This window comes from Colletotrichum phormii, assembly GCF_030913505.1.
Source record: "Colletotrichum phormii strain CBS 102054 chromosome Unknown BDP81scaffold_2, whole genome shotgun sequence".
NCBI lineage: Eukaryota > Fungi > Ascomycota > Sordariomycetes > Glomerellales > Glomerellaceae > Colletotrichum > Colletotrichum phormii.
In genome coordinates this window covers 2,209,938-2,229,915 of record NW_026851444.1, presented here as the reverse complement: position 1 = coordinate 2,229,915, position 19,978 = coordinate 2,209,938, and the positions used below count along the sequence as shown (strand labels likewise).

Here is a 19,978-nt window from a genome sequence, read left to right as displayed (position 1 = left end):
GAAATCAGAGAAGCGATGGAAGCCATTCAAAACTACAGGAGGCTGTTGGAACGCCCAGAGGTTCCCGAGTCTCTACAGTGCACCGTTGACCTATTGGAGATGTACGGAAAGCGAGCAGCCGATCAGGTCGGCCTGCTGGAAATATCCCTGAAGCTGGGGCAAGCTGGCGATTCGACGGACAAGGTGTTAGCGGAGCTGAGGACGACGATTAGATCTGTCAAACGACTAGCCGCCGCTGCGCTCGAGCTCAAAGCGCAAATGGAACTTTACCTCGAGAAACCCTACCCCAAGACAGGCAACCAATCTAGCTCGGGCGAGGACAAGGCCGCAGAGAATGAAAAGCAAAGCCGTTTGATTAAATCTTTGCAATTGCAAGTTCGAGAATTGTCAGAACAGACCAAGCGCGGTTTGGAACAACAAGCAACAGAGAAACTTAAGCTTGCGCACGCCGTCGAGCTACGCATGAGGGAAGAGAGTGATCGCCTCCGAGAACAAGTTCGAACTTTCCAGAGTAAGCTTGAATATATGCAGGCCGAGGCCCAAGAACGGAAACAGGACTCGAATTCAGAGCAGACAATGTCGGACAGACTGAGAGAACTCAACAGGGAACGAGAGACACAAGAGACGGAACTTCACAATCTCGAAGCCCAAAACAACGCTTTGGAGGAGCAGCGGCAGAGAACCTCGGATAAGCTCGAAGCTTTGGAGAAGGCCAAGGAAGAGAGCCAAAACGAACTGGCAAAACTTGCACGACAAACCCAAGAGCTTCAGATCAAGCTTCAAGCTAAGAGCGAAGCGGCCAAGTGGATATCGTACATGACTATTCCAAGAGCCGTTGATGACGCCAGCTCCGATGCTCAGCAGACTGATAGAGTCTCTCAGCTGCGGACAGAGTTGATGACTGCGCTTGGCAAGGCACGGTCAGAATCTTATCGCATATTCGGAGACCAACAAACGAGGAAGACTCTGCCAGATTTCATGCAGAGTATTTTATGGCCCGACACCAAGGCAAAGGAGGGCACCAGCGCAGATGTGGCCAATTTCTGGAGGCTAGCTGCTTTCGTGAGAAGGAGAAGGGAAGTCATAGCAGCACTCGAACAGAGGGATCCGCAGAGCTTGCAGAGAGCATTCAACTTGCTTGAAGGGCTCCACGAGTGGAATAGCAACTTGGGTGCTTGGCAGACAGAAGCCCAGACAGCGGAGGTTTGGCGGTCCATCAATCTTCTTAGATCCTATGCCAATCTTGAGCTTGGAAAGATCGAAGGGCTCGACGCTAACGCTTCAGAGAGGCGCACGGTCGCCGGAGAACTGTTCCAACACGCGGTGACTTCTGAAGACGCAGGAGAGATCAAGAAGCCATGGACTTCCTTGCAGAGCAGTCTGGAGGAACAGCTGGATGAGAATACTGACGACGCACCCGCTTGCGACTGCAAGTTTAAACCTCGCCTTTGCCCAAAGCACCAGAGCGGCGGTAAACTCATGTTCCATAACTTTATGGAGGCGGACGGTTCGAGGCAGGCGGAGATAGAGTTGACGCAGGAGGCGTCCGAAGTGCTTCAGCGATTTGGACAGACGTTCAAGGTATCGTCGCCAGCGTAGGTTCGCGCGACAGCGGAGGCATCTGGTAGAGAGATTGCGTATGCTCTGACTAGAGTTCTGCAAGTGGAGGATGATCTGCAAAGCGGTTTTGATGTCGGGTTGGCCCCAGAAAGGAGCAAATGAGAGTGCATACCAGATGCTTGTTTGTTGATAACATCGATTTGCAGTCTACCAAGACTTGGCTCCTATCGCTGCGTGGTGTTAGTTCCTTGTTTCAATGTTAAGATTCTGTTTCTAGAGTTAGAGTCGAGAGTTGAAGTGGCGTGTCTCTCTGCATCCGCGCGGCCAGCTGATTCATGTGTTTCCCCGTTGACCAGGGCAGCGAAGTATGTTGATGAAGGCGGCCTCAAGTGAACGTTGGAATCTGCCAATGACAAATGCGGAAGTGTGTGTGTGTCGTTTAGGTTGACGTCGGTAGTGGTGGGCAGGCGAGTGAAGTCAAATTGATGTTGAGAAGCGGATGGTGGGGCCGGGAGGAGGGAAACGGGGGTATAAGATTACCAGAGGTTACTGAAATACTACCATCTTCAGCTTGGCATCGCGCTTAGGGATGTACCTTGCTATCTACATGGTGCTGCACTTCTGCCAAGTCCTTTCCTCGTCTAGCGTAGTTACCCGCGCGGGTGGATTGCTCACCACACCATTGCATTCCTCTCCTTCTCTCCTCCTCCCTCTTCGTAACACTCATACGCCCAGCTGCTCATAGGTTCAACATGGCTCACCCTTGCGACTCAGCCTTCTGCGCCTCTCCCGCTTGTATGTCCAAATCATAGGTCAACTCAATCCGATCCACCCTCAGCAATACCAAGCCAGACAGATCTGGATCTTGTCTCGGGAACGGCATATCCACGAGCCTCAACCTGCGTCGCCAGTGCGCACGTCAACTGTCTCAGCCCAAACGTGGACCTGGAATGGTCAAGGGGTGTGGCTTTTGATCACATCAAAGATGATGTGAGTGGCACGCAAAGACAGGCACGATCCAGGCACATCATGCTTAGCTGCATCTGTTGTGATGGAGGCAACTCTGGGCTCTGGCAGCCAACGAAAACGACTGCATTTTTGGCGTGCTTCAGAACCTGCCGCTTCCCATCAACTCCGCACTTTGACCTCACATCACGGCTGAGAACACGTGGACGAACAACTCTGTACTCCAGAGAACGAGTGAATTTGTTCCGGAAAGTGACAGCTCAAGAAGCAACGGAAGCACCAGATCCATGACGCCCAACAAAGTCAACGGTAATCTGCCAGCCCGCCAGACGGAATTGCATCGTTCCGGATCCGGCGTATCGCTTGCCCTCCGGTATGGTACGCGTGGATCGAAGGGCAGCGGCCGCTTTCACCAAGACATTTGTCTTTTGAAGGTGAATCAGTCCTCTACCAAGGCTACCAGACTATCGGAGCCAGACGCAGGAGCGATAGAAACGGGCAAGTCGTTACGCGACAAAAGTCTGGTACACGCGATGCTACGCAACTGAGCACGATACAACGGCATCCTGGCCTCGGAGCAGCAATTTGCCCGCCTACTCTAGCTAGACGGCTTGGGCAGTGTCACCGACCGAAAGCCTACCTCATGCCATTCGCCGCCGCCTTCTACAACAGATTGATTAGATCCGTTGACCTGGCCCCATCTCATTGGACACCCTCGCCGGTTGACTTTGACGTACATCCACGTTGTCGCTTCGAGTTGTATGTACGGAGGCAGTATTTGCCCTTCTGACGCAGCGCGCGGCTGCTTCCGGCGATAGCGGCAACGAGCACCAGCCAGCGGTGCAATGTGACGAGTGCAGGCTTACTCGAAGCACACTTTGGCCAGCCGCGTCGCGTCACATCACACTGAGTTCCTGACGGGCTGTCAAACTACGGATAGGAGTGGACGATGAGAGTAGGTAGTCCAGCACTGGCCAGGCCAGGTCCACGCCACTCACTTCATGTCCCGTCCTCCCGCGCTCTCCCGCCTGGCACCTCTAGTTCATCCCGTCCCCAGAGGCGGCGTGTAAGTCCAGGAAACCCCCACTGGCACGGTACCGTTTCCAAGCGATAACATGAGGCCTGTCAAGCAAGCCCTTGACGGCTTATCCTCTCGGGGATTAGACGCGGGTGGACTATGGCGAAGATCACGACTAACGGATCACGGCCTAATGCAGCAAGGTCGCGCTGGGCCAGGTTCACCCATTTAGCAGGTGACTTTGAGGGGGTCGACAACATTTGCTGCTGACAAGACATTCCAAGGATCTCTCACAAGGGATTTTTGAGTCGACTTGCACCCCGAAAGAAACACGGCCCGTACGAGGGCCTTTGCAGTAATGTTTCTATCCCATCTAGGCAAGTCAATCTATCTGCAAGATGCAGATAGGCACGTTGATACCCGAGCTCCACACTGGATGCTACTATCTGGATGCATTTTGGAGCCGGAAGTCTGGCTCACACTCAGCCCTCAGCCCTCGGCCATGACAAGTGTCTGGCTTGTGAGGCGGACTTTGTCTCTCCTTGGCGTTGTCTCGTTTCTTTTTGCGGTTTGGCTCGAATTACTCAAATTGTGTCAACAACCCCCGTACTTCCGTCTTTGGCTGTGTACTGTGTAGCGAGGCCGTCCGAGTCCTGGCGGCGGTTCACGGCACGCTGCAGACAACGGTGGGGTCGAGGGGCTGTCCGTCAAAGGCTCATCCTCGCCGCGTTACGGATCACTCTACTTTAACCTCAACGAACCCTGCTTGCCTACCCTTTCCTTGCCATACTATGTACCCTCCCTACGCAAAAGTACCTCGTCTATGGCCCATGACATTTACACCGCAACGCAAAAGAAATGTAGAGTGCTTTGTCAAGCTGACGAAACCAAAACCGCCAGGCCAAGCTATATGGAGCTAGACATTGCGGCCCTCTTGTTTCTGAACTTCTCGTAGGGGAATCCATCTTAATCTAGATCCACGATCCGTGAGACCTTGCCTAGCAAACAATTTCCCCCGTATTTTCTTCTCGCCTCCCTTCCCGCTTGTCGCTGTCCAAGCTCCGTCCCGCCTTGCTTGCTGCGCCTGCTCCAGCTACGGAGAACAAGATGGCGTGAAAGTTACACCGGCTACCGGCATCGAAGGACCCTCATCGAAGTTGGGGTTGGCCATCTCGTCATTGGGCATTGGCATGGAGCGGTAATATGTGTCTACGTACGGTGTTTGAGCCCTTTTCTCAGTGGTCGTACGACGCAGCTATCCAGGAACGGCTCGAGGCTCTCCACATGGACCAAGGCTTATTACTGTGACTTGTCTGGGCTTCCTCGAGGCGGGACGGGAAAGATGTACCTACCCTACCGTATGAGAGGGGAAAGTCTCTGTTTGTTTTTTTTCGAGACCGGGGACTTCAACAACGGATCGACTTATCTGGGGAACGTGGCGCCTGTCTCACATGGGTGTTTATGGAGCTGGGCAATCGATCCCTGGTATGCACAGGTCTTTGGGGCCGCCGTTGTGTAAGTGCGTTGTAAGCAAGCCAACATGAGAGTGCCAACGAGTTGAGAGGGTGCCAACGAGTTGAGAGGGTGCCATGTGAAACGGGTGGTCGGCCGTGAAGGGAAGGTCTAGACTGAATACACAATCCGACGGCTATCATTGCAACATCTCATCGGTAAACCTTGGCTGATTGCCCTCGAGTCTGACGGTGATACCCTCCCTTCTCTTATCTGGACGTTTGCCCTGCCTGTTGTCTGGGGCCCAGATACGATCGAGAAGGAGGGGGACGATCAGGGAAAATAAGGGTGAGAGGAATAAAACGCCACGCGGGTCAAGCCACGGGAACTACGTCGGTAGACCGCATTCATCCAAGGACAGCGTGTAAGTGGGGGCATGCAGACGACTTGTGCAAGTTCACGCATGAGTTACATAGAGTGGCAGGACTCGACGCCATTTGTTTTTTACAGATTTTTTCAATGCCCCTCTTCTTCAAAAGATAAGTCAGCAGTACTGGATGAAGGAGGAGCAAGGTATAGGATATAGGGAAAAAAGCAAGGAAGGAACGGTCTAGGGAAGGAACCAGGTAGTAGTAGCTCCTTCCTAGACAGATCCGCTCTGCCAAACCTTACGGTCTCATATTATTCAGGGTTGGTTTTTATTTTCGTTTCCTTCTCCTATAAGATCGATTTTAAGTCACAACAAGGGTGGGATGAATCTAGAAACAAAAGGAAGGCACGACTTGGACTGTGTGTAGACCTCCTTCTCTACCTACACCCAATCTACCCGGGCCTATCTCCACCACCACCAACCACTACTTGGCCCCCCTCCTTCACATTCACCACACCTCAATATTTTCTTCCTGGTACACAACGCTTCACCTTATTCTTCCTCACCCTTTCCCGCTCCCGCTTACCGCAAACGGGGGTCATCCAAGTTTTTCTATTTTACACACCTCCCTCCGCCGCGTCCCGAGTAAGTATCTCTCTTCATCACAATACTCTGAGACCCTCCGCGCCATCCTTATCAAACGATGGTTCTTTCAAACACTCGCTGACCCATCATAACAATACCTTTTGTTATAAACTTGGCACATTCCCAGTTCTCATCCGTCTTTTCGGTTCGCTTCATCTCACGACGACAACCTTGCCGACTGCGCTAATCCACCATCCCTCTTACAGATCGCGCGAATAGCTTCACATTGCTCACTCATCCTTACGACTACGCGCAAAAATGGCTGGAGGTGCTAGTGGCCCCTCGGCCTACCCTTTGCTCTTTGCAAAGCGGACCAAGCTCAACCAGGAGGCGACGACCTACTTCGCCATCGCCCTGGCTGCTCTTATGGGCATCTTCATCGTCTTTCACCTTGGTCGTCGTGGTGCTTCCAAGGCTGGTCTCGCTACGAAGATGTCTGGTCTGGCAAAGCCGTCCCTCTTCGTGTCCCGGTAATACATGAGAAAAGAACAACCCGTACTTGATCGTACCAAAATACTGACCCTAACATAGATCCATCCGAAGAGTCGCCGTCTACAAGTTCCCTGCTTTGCCGTCCACTGGCCACTTCGTCGTCGCCCTCGGATATCTCGTAATCAACATCGCCCTGCTGTTCACCCACATCGACGCCTCCGCTCTTCCATATCTCACAGTCATTGCGGCTCGTGCAGGATGGTAAGTTGAATTACACCCCAAATCCCTTAGCATCATTGAAACCGCCAGAAACTGATACTTGATAGGCTGTCCATCGCCAACATCGCTTTCGTGGTCTTTCTTAGTCTGAAGAACACTCCTCTCGGCTTCTTGACCGCCTGGTCCTACGAGCGGCTCAATGTCCTCCATCAAATCGCCGGGTACATCACCATGGTTTTCATCGTTGTACACGGTGCAACGTACTCCGCCTACTTCATCGAGGCTGGTAACATGGCACGCCTTCGTGTTGCTGAGGAAATCTACGGCATTGCTTCCGGATTCACCTTCCTCGCCCTTGTGCTCGCCGGCGCAATCGTCCGCCTCTGGTACTACGAACTGTTCTACATTCTTCACGTATCCTTCTTCGCCATCTCGATGGTTCTCGTCGGCCTTCACCAGCCAGAGCTAAGCAAGAAGATCGTCATCATCACGGCTGTTGCTTCCGGTATCTGGGTCGCCGACCGCGTTGTGAGATTCGTCCGCGTTGTGCTTTACAGCTTCAACAACAACGCAACCATCTACCCGCTTCCCCACGGCGGCACTCGCATCATCCTCAATAAGACCCCCATTGGCGCAAGTTCCGGAGAGCATTGTTTCCTCTGGGTCCCCAAGATCCGCGCTCTGGAGATGCACCCTTTCACGATTGCCGCCACCAACCCGCTGGAGTTTGTCATCAACTCATACGACGGCTTCACCCGCGAGCTCCACGAATACGCAGTCCAGAACCCCGGTGCTACCCTCAAGGCTTCGGTTGAAGGCTCCTATGGAACGTTCCCTAACCCGGCCGAGTACAACAAAATCGTCCTGGTCGCTGGAGGCAGCGGAGCCAGCTTCACTGTTGGCACAGTCCTCAACCTGCTCAATAAGGCCGCACAGGGATCTATGCCGAGTGTCACTTTTGTCTGGATGGTCAAGGATCCTGGTAAGTACATTTCGCGATTACCTTTTTCTCCCAAACACCTAAACTAATCGGATCTCTCAGCTCGTCTCGAATGGTTCGCCGGTCACCTCTCCACGATTCGTCAGGCCCTCGGTGCCAACATCCAGCTGTACGTCACCCGCGCACCTGGAAGCCAGGACTCTTCCCAGAACCCCGGCTCTTCCAAGGAGGACCGCTCCCGCTCGGGCACCATCTCGTCTGAGGCCTCGACACCCTTCACTCCTTCATCTGAGAAGTTCGAGACCACCAACGGCGTTCCCCAGCAGCCCCCAAGGATCAACACTCGCGCCGTATCTGACCCCGAGAAGTCCGGCTTTGAGTCTGATACGACTTCGCCTTCATCTCCCACCATCCAGCAGAACGGAGTTACAAACAGCTTGAGCGGTATCCCTGTCCACTATGGCCGCCCCGACGTCGCCAAGATTATCCAGAACGCTATCGACGAGACCCCCTCCGGCCAGCGAGTTCTCGTTATGGGCTGTGGCCCTGAGAGCCTCATGACGCAAGTCCGCAACACGACTGCCGGGTGCATCCGCACATCTGGTCCCGCTGTCGAGCTTCACTGCGAGCAGTTTGGTTGGTAATTCATTACACTCATCCGTGAGAGAGACGTTATGAGTTATGAACCTGAGCTTCAGCGTGATTTTGGTGTCAATATTCCTGGCCTCCCATGGCCTTTAGTCTCACTCAACATGATTATTCGTGTGCATACTTTGATCTCTTTTGGTCTCTTTGTATGGCGTTGGAGTATATACGGGCAAGGGAGAGGTATACGGCCGGGGACGGGTCTTCTGGATTTGCTCTTTCTTGTGCATTTGTGCGGCAGCTTGGCAACAAAAGAACATAGAATACAGAGACTGGATCCTTTTGGGATTTGTTCAAAGAGATATCGTTCTGCTAGATAGCTGCCGCCAGTCATTTGTCGTCGCGCGCGCGTTCATACCCTTTACAGAAGCTTGGCCTCGGTGGCCACACTGTAATCTTTGATGATTCATAGAACAATGGACAATGGGAAAACCCAAATACTCTATTCGATCCCTTTGTGAAGGTGACTTCCTAATGCATGATATGCTACTTACCCCTTTTGGTTTCAGTGTGGAGTGTAGGAATGGCTGTTCCTTCGTAGAATGATCTGAACTTTTGTAAACTCTGAAGACGGATTTGGCAAGCTCTTCGAGGGGTTTGACAGCTGATGAGGTTGGGGTAGAGACAGATAACGATGACGGGGTTCTGTCGACGATTCCAACGGTCGTCTGATGTCCGGATCGTGATACCCCGCCAAGAACACCCTCTTCCTCTTCCTCTTCCTCTTCCTCCTTCTCCTCCGCCTCCTCTTCGGAGCATCTGCAAGTATGTCGGCCTCTAGCCCAACCTCCTTCGGCCGTGGCTATAGAGAATATTTACCGACAGCCTTTTATAACCTCATACTCTTTCGATAAAGGCCGTTGGTATTGACAACATGAAGTTTCTCGTGCTCAGCTTAATCTTATCCTCGGGCGACGAACGACATATCCCAAGGACTATGTATCAAGCGCACTTTAAATGCTAGTCAAAGCCCTGTCACGATCCCGAGTCTCCCCTTCCCAGTGGCTAAAAGCATTGCAAGAAATTCCGCTTGGCTCAGCCGCGCGATACGTATAGTGGCGGGGGCGTAAAGGCGAAGAAGGAGGAGGGTAGGAACTGAAACACATGAGAACAAGACAGACAACTCGAGCCGGCCCGAAACGAAACAACTTGTCACGAGAGCTTCCCACAGAAACGGGTTGTATGGCAGTAATTCACTTCATAAATGACACTGCCGACACAACGGACTCCTCCAATCGCTCGCTCCCATGCGTCTCATTTCCAGTACCCGAATACTGCCCCCAAAACGGAGCATCGCTTCCCGTAACTTTATTCCCCCGGCTTCCCGATGAAACGATTGAGCACCTGCCAAGCGGACCATCCAACTCCTTTCCCCAAAAGTTGAATGACAATTGAGCCGTCCGCGAAGGAGATGCCAGAGGGAGAAGAAAGTTACGATGACCGAGTTGGGCGATCATGTGGTGCTGTTTTGGGAATCCTCGTCGGGAGTAGGAATGAGATGACATTGGGATTTCTAGCCGGCCTTCTATCAAAATCGGCCGATATACTATATAATTCGGCTCCGATTAATCAGTCTGCAACTACCGCAATAGTAAGCCTTCTCCCCCTTTGTACCGTAATCAAGTAGTATTCGAGCAAGCAGTGGTAACAATTGGTGTCCAGTCTCTCATATCCAACATGGAAAAAACCGGACATCCATTGTTACCACCACTTGGTAGATAGATGACCGCGTTCCCAGCTTTTAGACCAACAGAGGGATAAAGCCCACGACAAGCGGAATGGTCTTTGCGTTTCCAAATCTTTGATGTGAATAGTCTTGTATTCTTGTATTCGGTCTATCTAAGAGTCCGAGAGGAGGTATCATTGTTGAACAGATGCATGTTTCTTTAGTCTTTCTTTCCGTTTCCCCAGCGCCATTTGTTGAATAAATGGAATGCCGCTTTCCTTTTTTCCCCACGTCCCGCCATAAAATCAATTCTCTCTATAAGCGCCCCAAAATCCAAATGTCGTACTTGAAATGATCCCTCGTGCACTTAGAACAAGCCGTCAATCTCACCAGTCTCGGTGTCGACGTCGACGTTCAAGTAACCAGGGGCTGTAGGCAGACCAGGGATGGTCTGAATGTCTGCAGCGAGCGCGTAGCTGTGATTTTGTCAGTAGTGCAATGATTTCTGTACGGGTGGCTCAACTTACACGTAACCCGCACCAGCGGCCAGTCTGACGTCCCGGATGGGGACGGTGAAGCCAGTAGGGGCACCCTTCAGGTCGGGGTCGTGAGACAGGGAGTACTGCGTCTTGGCAACGCAGATGGGAAGGTTTCCGAAGCCTTGTCTGGTGTAGGTATCAACCTTCTTCTGAGCAAGCTCGCTGAACTCAACAGCAGCAGCGCCATACATCTTCTGACCGATAGCCTCGATACGCTGCTGGACGGTTCCCTCGAGATCGTACAGAAGCTTGTAGTCCTTGGGCTTCTCGCTGGCGGCGATGACACCCTTGCCCAGTTCAATGGCGCCCTTTCCACCCTCGGCCCAGTGGTTGGACAGGATGGCATCCTCGGCACCGGCAGCGATGGACTCCTCGCGGATGACAGCGATTTCAGCATCAGTGTCCGTGACGAACTTGTTGATGGCAACCACAACAGGAATGCCGTACTGCTTGGCGTTCTCGATGTGCTTCTTCAAGTTCACGCAACCAGCGCGAAGAATGTCGACATTCTCCTCCTTGTACACAGCGTTGAGAGCGGCACCAGGCGCGATAGGGGGACCGCCGCCGTGAACCTTGAGGGCACGAACAGTAGCAACGATGACGACCACGTCGGGAACAAGACCAGAGGCACGGCACTTGAGGTTGAAGAAACGCTCTCCACCCATGGTGAAGTCGAAGCCAGCCTCAGTGATGGCGAAACCAGCCTTCTCAGAGTGGTCCTCATCAGGCTCGGTACCGACAATCTTCAATGCCATCTTGTCAGCCAAAATGGAGCTGTTGCCAACACTGATGTTGGCAAAAGGACCAGCGTGCACAAACACAGGAGTTCCCTCCAAGGTTTGCATGAGGTTGGGCTTCAGGGCGTCTCTCATCAGGGCAGTGAGCGCACCGCCAGCACCAATGTCGTCGCAGGTGACAGGGTCGCCGGCTCTGGAGCTAGCAATGACCATGTTGCCCAAGCGCTTACGCATATCAGCCAGATCTGTGCTGAGAGCAAGAATGGCCATGCACTCGCTGGCAACAGAAATGTCGAAGCCAGTCTCACGGGTCTGGCCCTTCTCAGTCGGCGCAGTGCCAACGGTGATACCGCGCAAGTGGCGATCGTTGACATCCAGAACTCGTCTCCAGGTGATTGTCTCGGGGTCGATGTCAAGGCGGGCGAAGCGGCGGATCTCCTCCTCGGTAAGCTCGTCGGGGTTTGTCTTCTCAATGCCGAGCTTCTTGAGGCGGGGCAGAAAGACTGGCGGGAAGACTCTCTTGCCGCCCTTGGCGGGCACAAGACGCTTGTAAAGAGGACCGTCCTTCTGAGTGTTCTCATGGAACATGCGAGTCTCGATCGCAGCTGCGAGCAGGTTGTTTGCCGCAGTGATGGCGTGGATATCTCCAGTCAAGTGGAGGTTGAACTCGTCCATAGGGATGACCTGGGCATAACCACCACCAGCGGCACCACCCTTGATACCAAAGGTAGGTCCCTGACTAGGCTGGCGGACGTTGGCGAAGGTGATGCGGCCAAGGTGGGCGCCCAGGGCCTGGGCAATACCCATCGTCGTGGTAGACTTACCCTCGCCAAGAGGCGTGGGGGTGATGCCCGTAACGACAACATACTTGCCGTTGCGACGGTGCTCCAGGCGCTTCAGGATGGTCAAGTCAACCTTGGCCTTGTAGGCTCCGTACGGCTCGAGTTCATGAGATGCAATGCCGACCTCCTTGGCCAGGCGAGTGATTTGCTTGGGGTTCTGGGCTCTGGAGACCTCGATGTCTGAGGGAACGGGCTCCTTAAGGTGAAGCGGCAGAGGAGAGATCTTCCTCTGTCTCTGCTTCTCAAACGACTTGAGTGTGGACTCAACAACGTTGGACAGAAGCATAGCGACGGTCATGGGGCCAACACCACCCGGAACAGGGGTGATGTGAGAAGCAACTTCGGCAGCGGAGCCGTAGTCGACGTCTCCGACGAGGCGTTGACCAGACTTCTTGGAGGCATCGGGGACGTAGTTGGTACCAACATCGATCACGACAACACCAGGCTTGAGCCACTCGCCCTTGACAAAACCGGGCTGGCCAATGGCCGCAATGACGATGTCTGCCGCCTTGAGGTGTGCCTCCAAGTCCCGGCTCTTGGAGTGGCACACGGTGACAGTCGCATCAGCGTTGCGAAGCAGGTAGCTGACAGGGCTGCCCACAATATCGCTGCGTCCAAGAACGACAGCGTTCTTACCCTTTACGTCGACTCCAGCCTCCTCCAAGAGGACCATCACGCCCTTGGGGGTGCAAGGGATGAAGAAGGGGCGACCGCCCTTCTTGGCGAGCTCACCGATATTCCTGGTGCCGAATCCATCGACGTCCTTCTCGTCTGCGACGGCAGATGTGATGACGTACTCGTCGAGGTGCTTCGGGATGGGGAGCTGAACCAAGATGCCGTGGACGGCAGGGTCGTCGTTGAGGCGGTAGATGCGGTCCAAGAGCTCGGGCTCAGAAATGGACTCGGGGAAGTTGACCAATTCGCAATCGACATTTGCCTGACCATGTTAGTCATTGGTCAGTAGATCTGGGGTTCCAGTAACATGTCTTACCTCCTTTGCGGCCTTCTGCTTCATGCGCACATAGGTGCCTGCGGGGTTGTGAGCATCGCGATAAATTTCATGGTGGGGTAAATGGTGAAGCATGACATACTTGAGTCCGATCTGTCACCGACTGTGGAAGATTTTTGTTAGCACTGCAAAAGTATGACGAATGCCGAAAGTGATGAGACATACCCTGAATAATAGTAAGCCGAGGCTGGAACCTGGGGTTCGCCTTTTGCTTCTCGAGAATGTCGCTGGCAATGGAGTCCCGAATCTTCTTGGCGACGGCAGTGCCATCGATCTTGTTGGCGACCATGGCTGAGGTTGCAAAAGACCTATTTGGGGAAATCGTATCGTAGGAACCCGGGGTCCTTGCAATGAACGGACGGGGGGATTGCCAAGAGACCAAAGATGCAGCTTGTCCTCGCAGGTGTCCAAACGCGAAGTTTTTGGGATGATGGGAAGAAGATGAAAATGTCGGGACGGGCACCGAAGTCAAGCGCGCAGGTTGGGTGTAAGCGGGAGCAGCGAGAATGAGGGGTGGTGGGCAGCGGTGCAAGTCGGGATTTAGGGCGCTGCAGGGCCGACGGCCAGATGGGGAACGACCCGTATCTACCCCAAGGTTCAGAAGTGACCGGCGGGAAGAGGAAGTTTGGGTCCCTTGGGACAGTGACGATGGAGTGTGACTGGACGACGGTGCTCTCGAGGGCAAGCCGCGGGTTCTCAGCCGAAGCTGAGACTTGTTGGGCATGGCCATGCGGCGCGTCCAAGACAGCCTCTGAGGGCCTTTCAACTGGCTGATAGACGACATGCCGAATACCGAGATGAGTGTCTGTCTTGCTTTGGGCCTTGGTGGTGTGTTCCTTGCTGGCTTCGATCTTCCCTTGAGTGGAGCTAAACGATAGGGCCCTGTGACTCCCAGATCGCGTGCGTGTGAGTCGTACCTATGACTGTGGCTGTTGAGGTTCCCTGGTCCTGGCTATGCAGACTCTGTACGAGTGAGTCCCAGTGGAAGTGGAAGGATCAGCCGTTTGTGGCAGGTCGAAAACTTTCGGGCGAGTCTCCGAGGCCGGCGGCAAACCCGATCGATAAGAAGTCGAGTTGTGGGTATTATAAAGTAGGCTCAGTATGGAGTAAACAGGCTATTTAGTTGATGAATGTTCCTGCGAATAATATGTTTTGGAAAACATACAATTGAGAAACCAATCAAGACTGAACGGATAAGGAGATTGATTGATCGAATGAATTGACGTGCCCAAGAAGGGAAAAGAGGAAACGGGGTGAGTGATACAAATATGGTACAAGAAACAAGACAAAGACAAAGAAACAAACGACGGTGGTCCGGACGGTCTGATTTTTTTTTTCGCAAAAAAGACTGTCTCGGTAAAGCGCATGTGAAACTACCATGAGCTTCACGTAGTTGAGCCAAAGGGTCCGAGGCTTGACTTGATAGTGTTTAATGCCAAGTTTCGAGGTCCGGAAACGCTGTTCATGGAACACGTATGAGTCAAGGGTGAGTCGGATTGCCATAAAAGGGACGTTGTTATGGTACAGAGTAGTGTACGAAGTAACCAAGTACTCGTCTCGACGGGGAAAATGGACAATGGGAACGGAATGGAACGGCGTGGGAATTGGATGATGATGACCGCACTATTCTGACGGGCACGGAGCTTCAACGGCGGCCACGGGTGGCATGCCACGACTGCCACGCTGTCTGGCTTGGACTTGAACAGTTGGACTTGGAAGGTTGGAGCTGCCATGACTCCCGTCCCGCCGGCAGCCTCTCCAGAGGCAGCTCCTTCCGTGACGTGCACCAGCCTGGACCGGCACGCTAAAGTTCTAGAAGGAAGGCCGGGTTGGCCTGCACTGATGGAAGGTTCCTCGAACACCTCCCTCAGGCGTGACAGGTACCTACCTAGCATGCTACAGTACTTCATTACCTGAGGTCGACTGTACCTATCAGAGGTCGGGTGCTTTCCATTGGGAGAGGAGGTGAGCTGTCGCGCGCCACGAGCTAGGACGGTTGACTCACCTTGCTGTGCCACGGTGACTGCCCATGCCCGTGCTAAGGTAAGCTAACACCAATTGCCTGAGGCGGCTCAAGGCGGTAAGGCGGTGAAAGACCTTCACCTCAACCGGCAGAATGGTCGCGGGGAAAAAGTGCGCCCCACACACCAGAGCACCGAAACCCACAATGTCGAGGTGAAGGCAAAAATTCACGATTGACCCGACGACACCAGCCTTTTAAAGACCGACGTCCCCTGCCGCAACAACGTGCCCGCATACCAAGCCCCCCGATATCGAGAACCGCATCACCTCCCGACATCAGACAATATGAGGCCCATTCTTTTGGCAGGTCACGAGCGTGCGCTCACCCAGATCAAGTACGTTTCTGCAACCCCCAGCACGCGAAATGTCCAATCCAAGGAGGGGGAACCGAAGCGCCCAGGGCTCTCTTTTCCCTCAACTACCAACTCCCATACCATAGGAGGGGCTACACATGCTAACCCGATGCGCCCACATCACATAGGTACAACTCGGACGGCGACCTCATCTTCTCGACCGCCAAGGATCAACAGATTTGCGCCTGGTACGCACACAATGGAGAGCGTTTGGGAACCTACCACGGCCACGTCGGTGCCATCTGGACCGTCGACGTCGACCCCACCAGCACCCTGATTGCTTCCGGTTCCGCCGACAACACGATGAGACTTTGGGATGTCAAGACCGGCAAGAACCTCAAGACCTGGGAGTTCCCTACCGCTGTCAAGCGCGTCGAGTTCAACGAGGACGGCACCAAGCTGCTCGGTGTCACGGAGAAGCGCATGGGTTTCCTTTCCAACATCATCGTTGTCGACATCAACCCCGACCCCGAGGCCGAGCAGAGCGATGAGCGCGTCCTGACCATTGTCTGCGACGAGAGCAAGGCCACCGTTGCTGGCTTCAGCTACCTCACCAAGTACATTATCGCCGGTCACGAGGACGGTTCCGTGTCGCAGTACGATGCCAAGGTGGGTCTGGTCAGAGCGATATCATAAGGGGGAACTTGAAGCTGACCGTCTTCTAGAACGGTGACCTGATCTACAACGAGCCCGTCCACGAGCTTAACACGCCCATCACGGATCTCCAGTGGTCGCAGGACAGAACCTACTTCATCACCGCCTCCAAGGACAAGACGTCCAAGGTACATCCAACATATCAGACGATCCGCGAGACCAAATGCTGACTGGATATAGCTCATCACCGCCAAGGACCTCGAGGTTCTCAAGACCTACACCGCTGATACCCCCCTCAACAGTGCCACCATCACACCCAAGAAGGACTTTGTCATCCTCGGAGGTGGTCAGGCCGCCATGGATGTCACCCGTACTTCGGCGAGACAAGGAAAGTTCGAGGCAAGATTCTACCACAAGGTCTTTGAAGACGAGGTTGGCAGAGTCCGTGGTCACTTCGGTCCTCTGGTAAGCCCCCCTGAGCTTCATGATGTCATATTATGCCGGCGACTGACTATTTTGAAGAACACCGTTGCCGCAGACCCCACCGGAAAGGGCTACGCAAGTGGTGGTGAGGACGGTTACGTCCGTGTCCACCAGTTCGACAAGGGCTACTTCGATTTCATGTACGAGGTCGAGCGGGAACGGAAGAACAGACAGGAGAATTAAAGAAAGATTGGGGAATTTTGGTTGGAAAGAAAAAAATTCAAGAGCAAGGCCCCCTTTTTTTTTTCTCTTCTTTCGTCTTTCTTTCGCGGCTTGCATTAGTACGGCGTTCTGGGAAATCTCTGGGGGGATGGTTAGATTTGGTTTTGTAAAAACCTAGGGCAGTCCGCGAAAACCAAAAACGAAAGTAAAAAGAAGCCTGGTAAAACGGATGATATCAAACTTTCCTCCTCTCCGCGCTTTTGGGGCGGCGGGGAGAAGCCTTCGAGGATGAGATGAACCAAAATGTAATGATGAGATTTCTGACAAACAATAAGTTAGTACCATCGAATGAAAGTCATGATGATGTCTGAATGTGGTTTACTAGTCTGCTGCATTGAATTCCCATATATTTATTTGCTCGTGTAGGTTACCTTGCCGTGTCTTCTGGCATGAGATTTCACTGGTCCATGAAGGTACATGCGTGCAGACATTCGCATGTTGCGACTGAGAGTTGCGTAGCCCCCTACAACTTCCTGCAACTTCCTACAACGCCTGAGATGTCCAAAAGCAAAAGAGAGGAAACAGCCGTCACTATCGTCCATCCTGAAGCTATTCCCGTCTGAATCAGTGTCGAAAACAGCAAAAAATGAAAGGGACGAGACTCGAACTCGCGCGGGTTGCCCCACCAGGAAACAGATGTTAAGCTGACCTTAACCTGGCGCCATAACCAACTCGGCCACCCTTCCGATGAGAAGGTCAGACAGATCATCAGTTTGAGTAGCCCCAGTTTGGCGGGGTTCTCCCGCTTGGTGGGGATTCTGGGAGGGGATTCTGTCGAGCGATTTACAGCAAGTCAGTGGTGGGCTTTTCCTCCCCTGTCGTGCCCGTCAACAGGGTGACGGGCGGCTAACCAGGGGTCGCTGTATTCACGTGGCTGGCCTCCGACTGAGACCGGTCCAGGTATCCGGCCTAAGTCGAACGGGCAGAGAAAGACATAATTTTGAGATCTAACGGTTTGCATGTTTGCTTTCTATTGCTCAGTTATTCTTATACGTTCTACAGGGCATTGAATGTGTGTACATAGACCCTGCCAAAGGAAATGATTCTAGAAAGCACCGAAGCTATCTGTCCTGGTATGAAAGTCTCTGGCACGTTCTAAAGAATGTGGGGGGGGGGCTAGAGCGATGACTCTTTGCACATATTGGATTACGGTACTAGCGCATTCGCTGTTGAGGGAATTTTTTTTTGGCCGCTGGACACTGGACAGGCCAGGGACAGAGAGACCTGGGCACCCCGCCGGTCCGCGCGGGTGTTTGGACGAGACGGGCACCATCTTACTCGGCAAAGTTGGGACGAAGACCGAAGGGCACCATCCTGCGACCGACGGGATGTGCGTGTGTGCGTGTGTGTGTTGAAACATGTTTGGATGTACGGCGATAATGCACATCAGAAGAACAGGCCGAACTAAAAGGGGAACTTACGTTGAAACCCTGAAACTTGAAACTTTATTCGGGCAATTTGTCCATCACAATGCGAGAACGATGAACGTCATTCCGAAAGAGGACAGCAGACACACAGAGAAAGAGTGAGAGACCAGGAATATGTTGTGCGACAATAGAAATATATGTCTTTATGATTACCCCCGTGTTGATGGCAGCCGACCCCTTTTATCTTCCAAAAGAGGTCGTCGACATGAAACCGCCAACAAGTGACGGGGGAACAGATAAGTATGGATGATATATGTGTAGCTATGGCGTTCGTGAGACTAGCTAGCCGTCCCTTTCATTTGGCATCATCGCGAAAACAGTCCCAGAAACCCAACACCGCCCCCCATGCACCTTTCGTTGTAAAAAAAAAAACAAGAAACAAAAACGGAAAACCAACGCCTCTCGTGAACACGCACTCTCTAATGCTTTGCGTGCGGAGTTTCTTCCCTTCCGATATGCCTGGCCGCCCCCTCGATGCTCGCTCAATCCCGTCGTCAAGACAATGATGGTGTCCGTATAACCGTTAAACAGACAACTCTAGTGAACAGAGACGGAAGACGTTTGGTTCCGTGCCCCGCCCCCCAGGAGTTGAACCGCTGTCGAAAGTGAAGAAAGTCGTGGAATGCTAGTCGGGCAAATGCACTATGTGTGCCTGCTACGCTTTGGTCCGCCGCCAAACATGTTCTTGTCTATACTGCTGAGGTCGAATATCTCTGCAAAGTTGATCTTGCGCTTCGAACCCGCGCCGCGACCGAGGTTGCTTCCTTGTCTTGATGCTGAGCGGGGCATGTTGGCGGGGTGTCGTGGTCTCGCTGTGCGCGTTGCGGGATTTGTGTTTGTTGATGATGCGTCGTGTGTCCGAGAGTCTGAGAGGTCCAGGTTCGCGAGGTTCAGGTAGGCGTCTTGTTGATGAGGTTGAGGCGGCCAGGGGTGAGATGATTGAAAGGTGAAAGAGTCTGCCGTCGGCACAGTGACTGATACGGGTTCAGGGCCCTCTTCCTCCTCTTCGTGGACAGGCTGCGGGATGCTAGGGGGCGCCGAGTCCGTCCTCAGCTGGCTCTCCCCTCGCAGGGACGCGAGTTGTGTGCCACTGCTCGTCCTGTTCAGCCCCGGAGAGGACACAGTCTCCGCCTTGTCCGCCTCGTCGTCGCTCTCGGCGTTCTGGGAGCCTGTATCTCTGGCGCCGTCCAGCCTCTCAGTTGCCCAGCTTCGGATCCTCCAGCCGTCGCCGTCGCCCAGCCCGATTCTCTCATTGTCGAGGAACGATAGCAGGTCGTCGAGGCAGTCTTGGTAGCCGTCCATGCGGGCCTTGGATTGGGCGGCCGCAGAAGTCTTGTAGAGTTTCGTCACGGAAAGCGCGGCGGCCTTAAAGGCGTCGATGAGTTGCTCGGGGGAGTCATTTTGCGTCGGCTGCTTGGCGGCCGCGGAGGCGCCCGGGAGGGAGGTGTTCAAACTTCGCATGGAGTCCATGATGTCGTATTGCCAATGACGAAATCGCTGAAAAGAATCAGCACCGAGTCGAAGGGTGGGAAAGATGAGTCCCGCACCTCTAGCGGTGAAATGTAAGGTAGTTGAGGTTGTCGGGTAAACAAATCTTGCAGTTGATGCCGGAGTGGGGTCCAAACGGGGTCCCCCAGCGAAGTTAAGTGTGTGGCGATAAGGTGTGATGTGGTGGTGGTAGTCCTCGAGTGCAGCTGCACTACGTAGCGAGGTTGTTCGGACGGGCTCCCTTGGGCCGCAAAAAGTGAAAGAAGGAAATGCCGAAGACTTGGTGATGGAGATAGTCAAGCAGGGCAGGCTATGATGAGAAGATGCAGTTGATTGACGGCGGAGTGAA

At 53.5% G+C, this 19,978-nt stretch overlaps 6 protein-coding genes and 1 non-coding gene across 7 annotated transcripts; 2 read left to right on the top strand and 5 right to left on the bottom strand.

Annotated features, from left to right (window-relative positions):
- Window positions 1-247: 247 nt before the first annotated feature.
- BDP81DRAFT_416393 (uncharacterized protein) lies at window positions 248-809 on the bottom strand. The gene has a single exon (XM_060589527.1). The coding sequence runs from the start codon at window positions 462-464 to the stop codon at window positions 282-284; it is 183 nt and encodes a 60-aa protein (XP_060450782.1). The 5' UTR covers window positions 465-809; the 3' UTR covers window positions 248-281.
- Window positions 810-5,780: 4,971 nt separating this feature from the next.
- Window positions 5,781-8,685, top strand: BDP81DRAFT_339936 (ferric reductase NAD binding domain-containing protein). Its single transcript, XM_060586011.1, has 5 exons — window positions 5,781-6,156; window positions 6,218-6,481; window positions 6,543-6,704; window positions 6,770-7,644; window positions 7,705-8,685. The coding sequence occupies exons 2-5, from the start codon at window positions 6,270-6,272 to the stop codon at window positions 8,244-8,246; spliced, it is 1,791 nt and encodes a 596-aa protein (XP_060450781.1). The 5' UTR covers window positions 5,781-6,156; window positions 6,218-6,269; the 3' UTR covers window positions 8,247-8,685.
- A 1,595-nt stretch (window positions 8,686-10,280) lies between these two features.
- Window positions 10,281-13,329, bottom strand: BDP81DRAFT_308493 (formate-tetrahydrofolate ligase; the record flags this gene model as incomplete). Its single annotated transcript, XM_060583465.1, has 5 exons — window positions 10,281-10,389; window positions 10,441-12,968; window positions 13,023-13,060; window positions 13,123-13,143; window positions 13,206-13,329. 5 exons carry the CDS (start codon window positions 13,327-13,329, stop codon window positions 10,281-10,283), a joined length of 2,820 nt encoding a protein of 939 aa, XP_060450780.1.
- A 795-nt stretch (window positions 13,330-14,124) lies between these two features.
- On the bottom strand, window positions 14,125-15,034 carry BDP81DRAFT_87826 (uncharacterized protein). The gene has a single exon (XM_060596431.1). The coding sequence runs from the start codon at window positions 14,948-14,950 to the stop codon at window positions 14,426-14,428; it is 525 nt and encodes a 174-aa protein (XP_060450779.1). The 5' UTR covers window positions 14,951-15,034; the 3' UTR covers window positions 14,125-14,425.
- Window positions 15,035-15,196: 162 nt separating this feature from the next.
- Window positions 15,197-17,026, top strand: BDP81DRAFT_416389 (eukaryotic translation initiation factor 3 subunit I). Its single transcript, XM_060589526.1, has 5 exons — window positions 15,197-15,397; window positions 15,544-16,024; window positions 16,081-16,197; window positions 16,250-16,474; window positions 16,532-17,026. Exons 1-5 carry the CDS (start codon window positions 15,348-15,350, stop codon window positions 16,673-16,675), a joined length of 1,017 nt encoding a protein of 338 aa, XP_060450778.1. The 5' UTR covers window positions 15,197-15,347; the 3' UTR covers window positions 16,676-17,026.
- Window positions 17,027-17,301: 275 nt separating this feature from the next.
- BDP81DRAFT_t41 lies at window positions 17,302-17,400 on the bottom strand. The gene has a single exon. It is a non-coding gene; the product is annotated as a tRNA-Leu (tRNA).
- Window positions 17,401-18,783: 1,383 nt separating this feature from the next.
- Window positions 18,784-19,611, bottom strand: BDP81DRAFT_389777 (uncharacterized protein; the record flags this gene model as incomplete). Its single annotated transcript, XM_060587312.1, has 1 exon — window positions 18,784-19,611. The coding sequence occupies one exon, from the start codon at window positions 19,609-19,611 to the stop codon at window positions 18,784-18,786; it is 828 nt and encodes a 275-aa protein (XP_060450777.1).
- Between the last annotated feature and the right edge of the window lie 367 nt (window positions 19,612-19,978).

Bases quoted from the DNA above. Each gene is read 5' to 3' on its own strand.
- BDP81DRAFT_416393 (XM_060589527.1), bottom strand. From the start codon at position 464: ATGCGTAGCTCGACGGCGTGCGCAAGCTTAAGTTTCTCTGTTGCTTGT.
- BDP81DRAFT_339936 (XM_060586011.1), top strand. From the start codon at position 6,270: ATGGCTGGAGGTGCTAGTGGCCCCTCGGCCTACCCTTTGCTCTTTGCA. The intron at 6,705-6,769 runs GTAAGTTGAATT...GATACTTGATAG, and splicing joins ATTGCGGCTCGTGCAGGATG to GCTGTCCATCGCCAACATCG. The intron at 7,645-7,704 runs GTAAGTACATTT...CGGATCTCTCAG, and splicing joins CTGGATGGTCAAGGATCCTG to CTCGTCTCGAATGGTTCGCC.
- BDP81DRAFT_87826 (XM_060596431.1), bottom strand. From the start codon at position 14,950: ATGAAGTACTGTAGCATGCTAGGTAGGTACCTGTCACGCCTGAGGGAG.
- BDP81DRAFT_416389 (XM_060589526.1), top strand. From the start codon at position 15,348: ATGAGGCCCATTCTTTTGGCAGGTCACGAGCGTGCGCTCACCCAGATC. The intron at 16,025-16,080 runs GTGGGTCTGGTC...ACCGTCTTCTAG, and splicing joins TGTCGCAGTACGATGCCAAG to AACGGTGACCTGATCTACAA. The intron at 16,475-16,531 runs GTAAGCCCCCCT...ACTATTTTGAAG, and splicing joins GTGGTCACTTCGGTCCTCTG to AACACCGTTGCCGCAGACCC.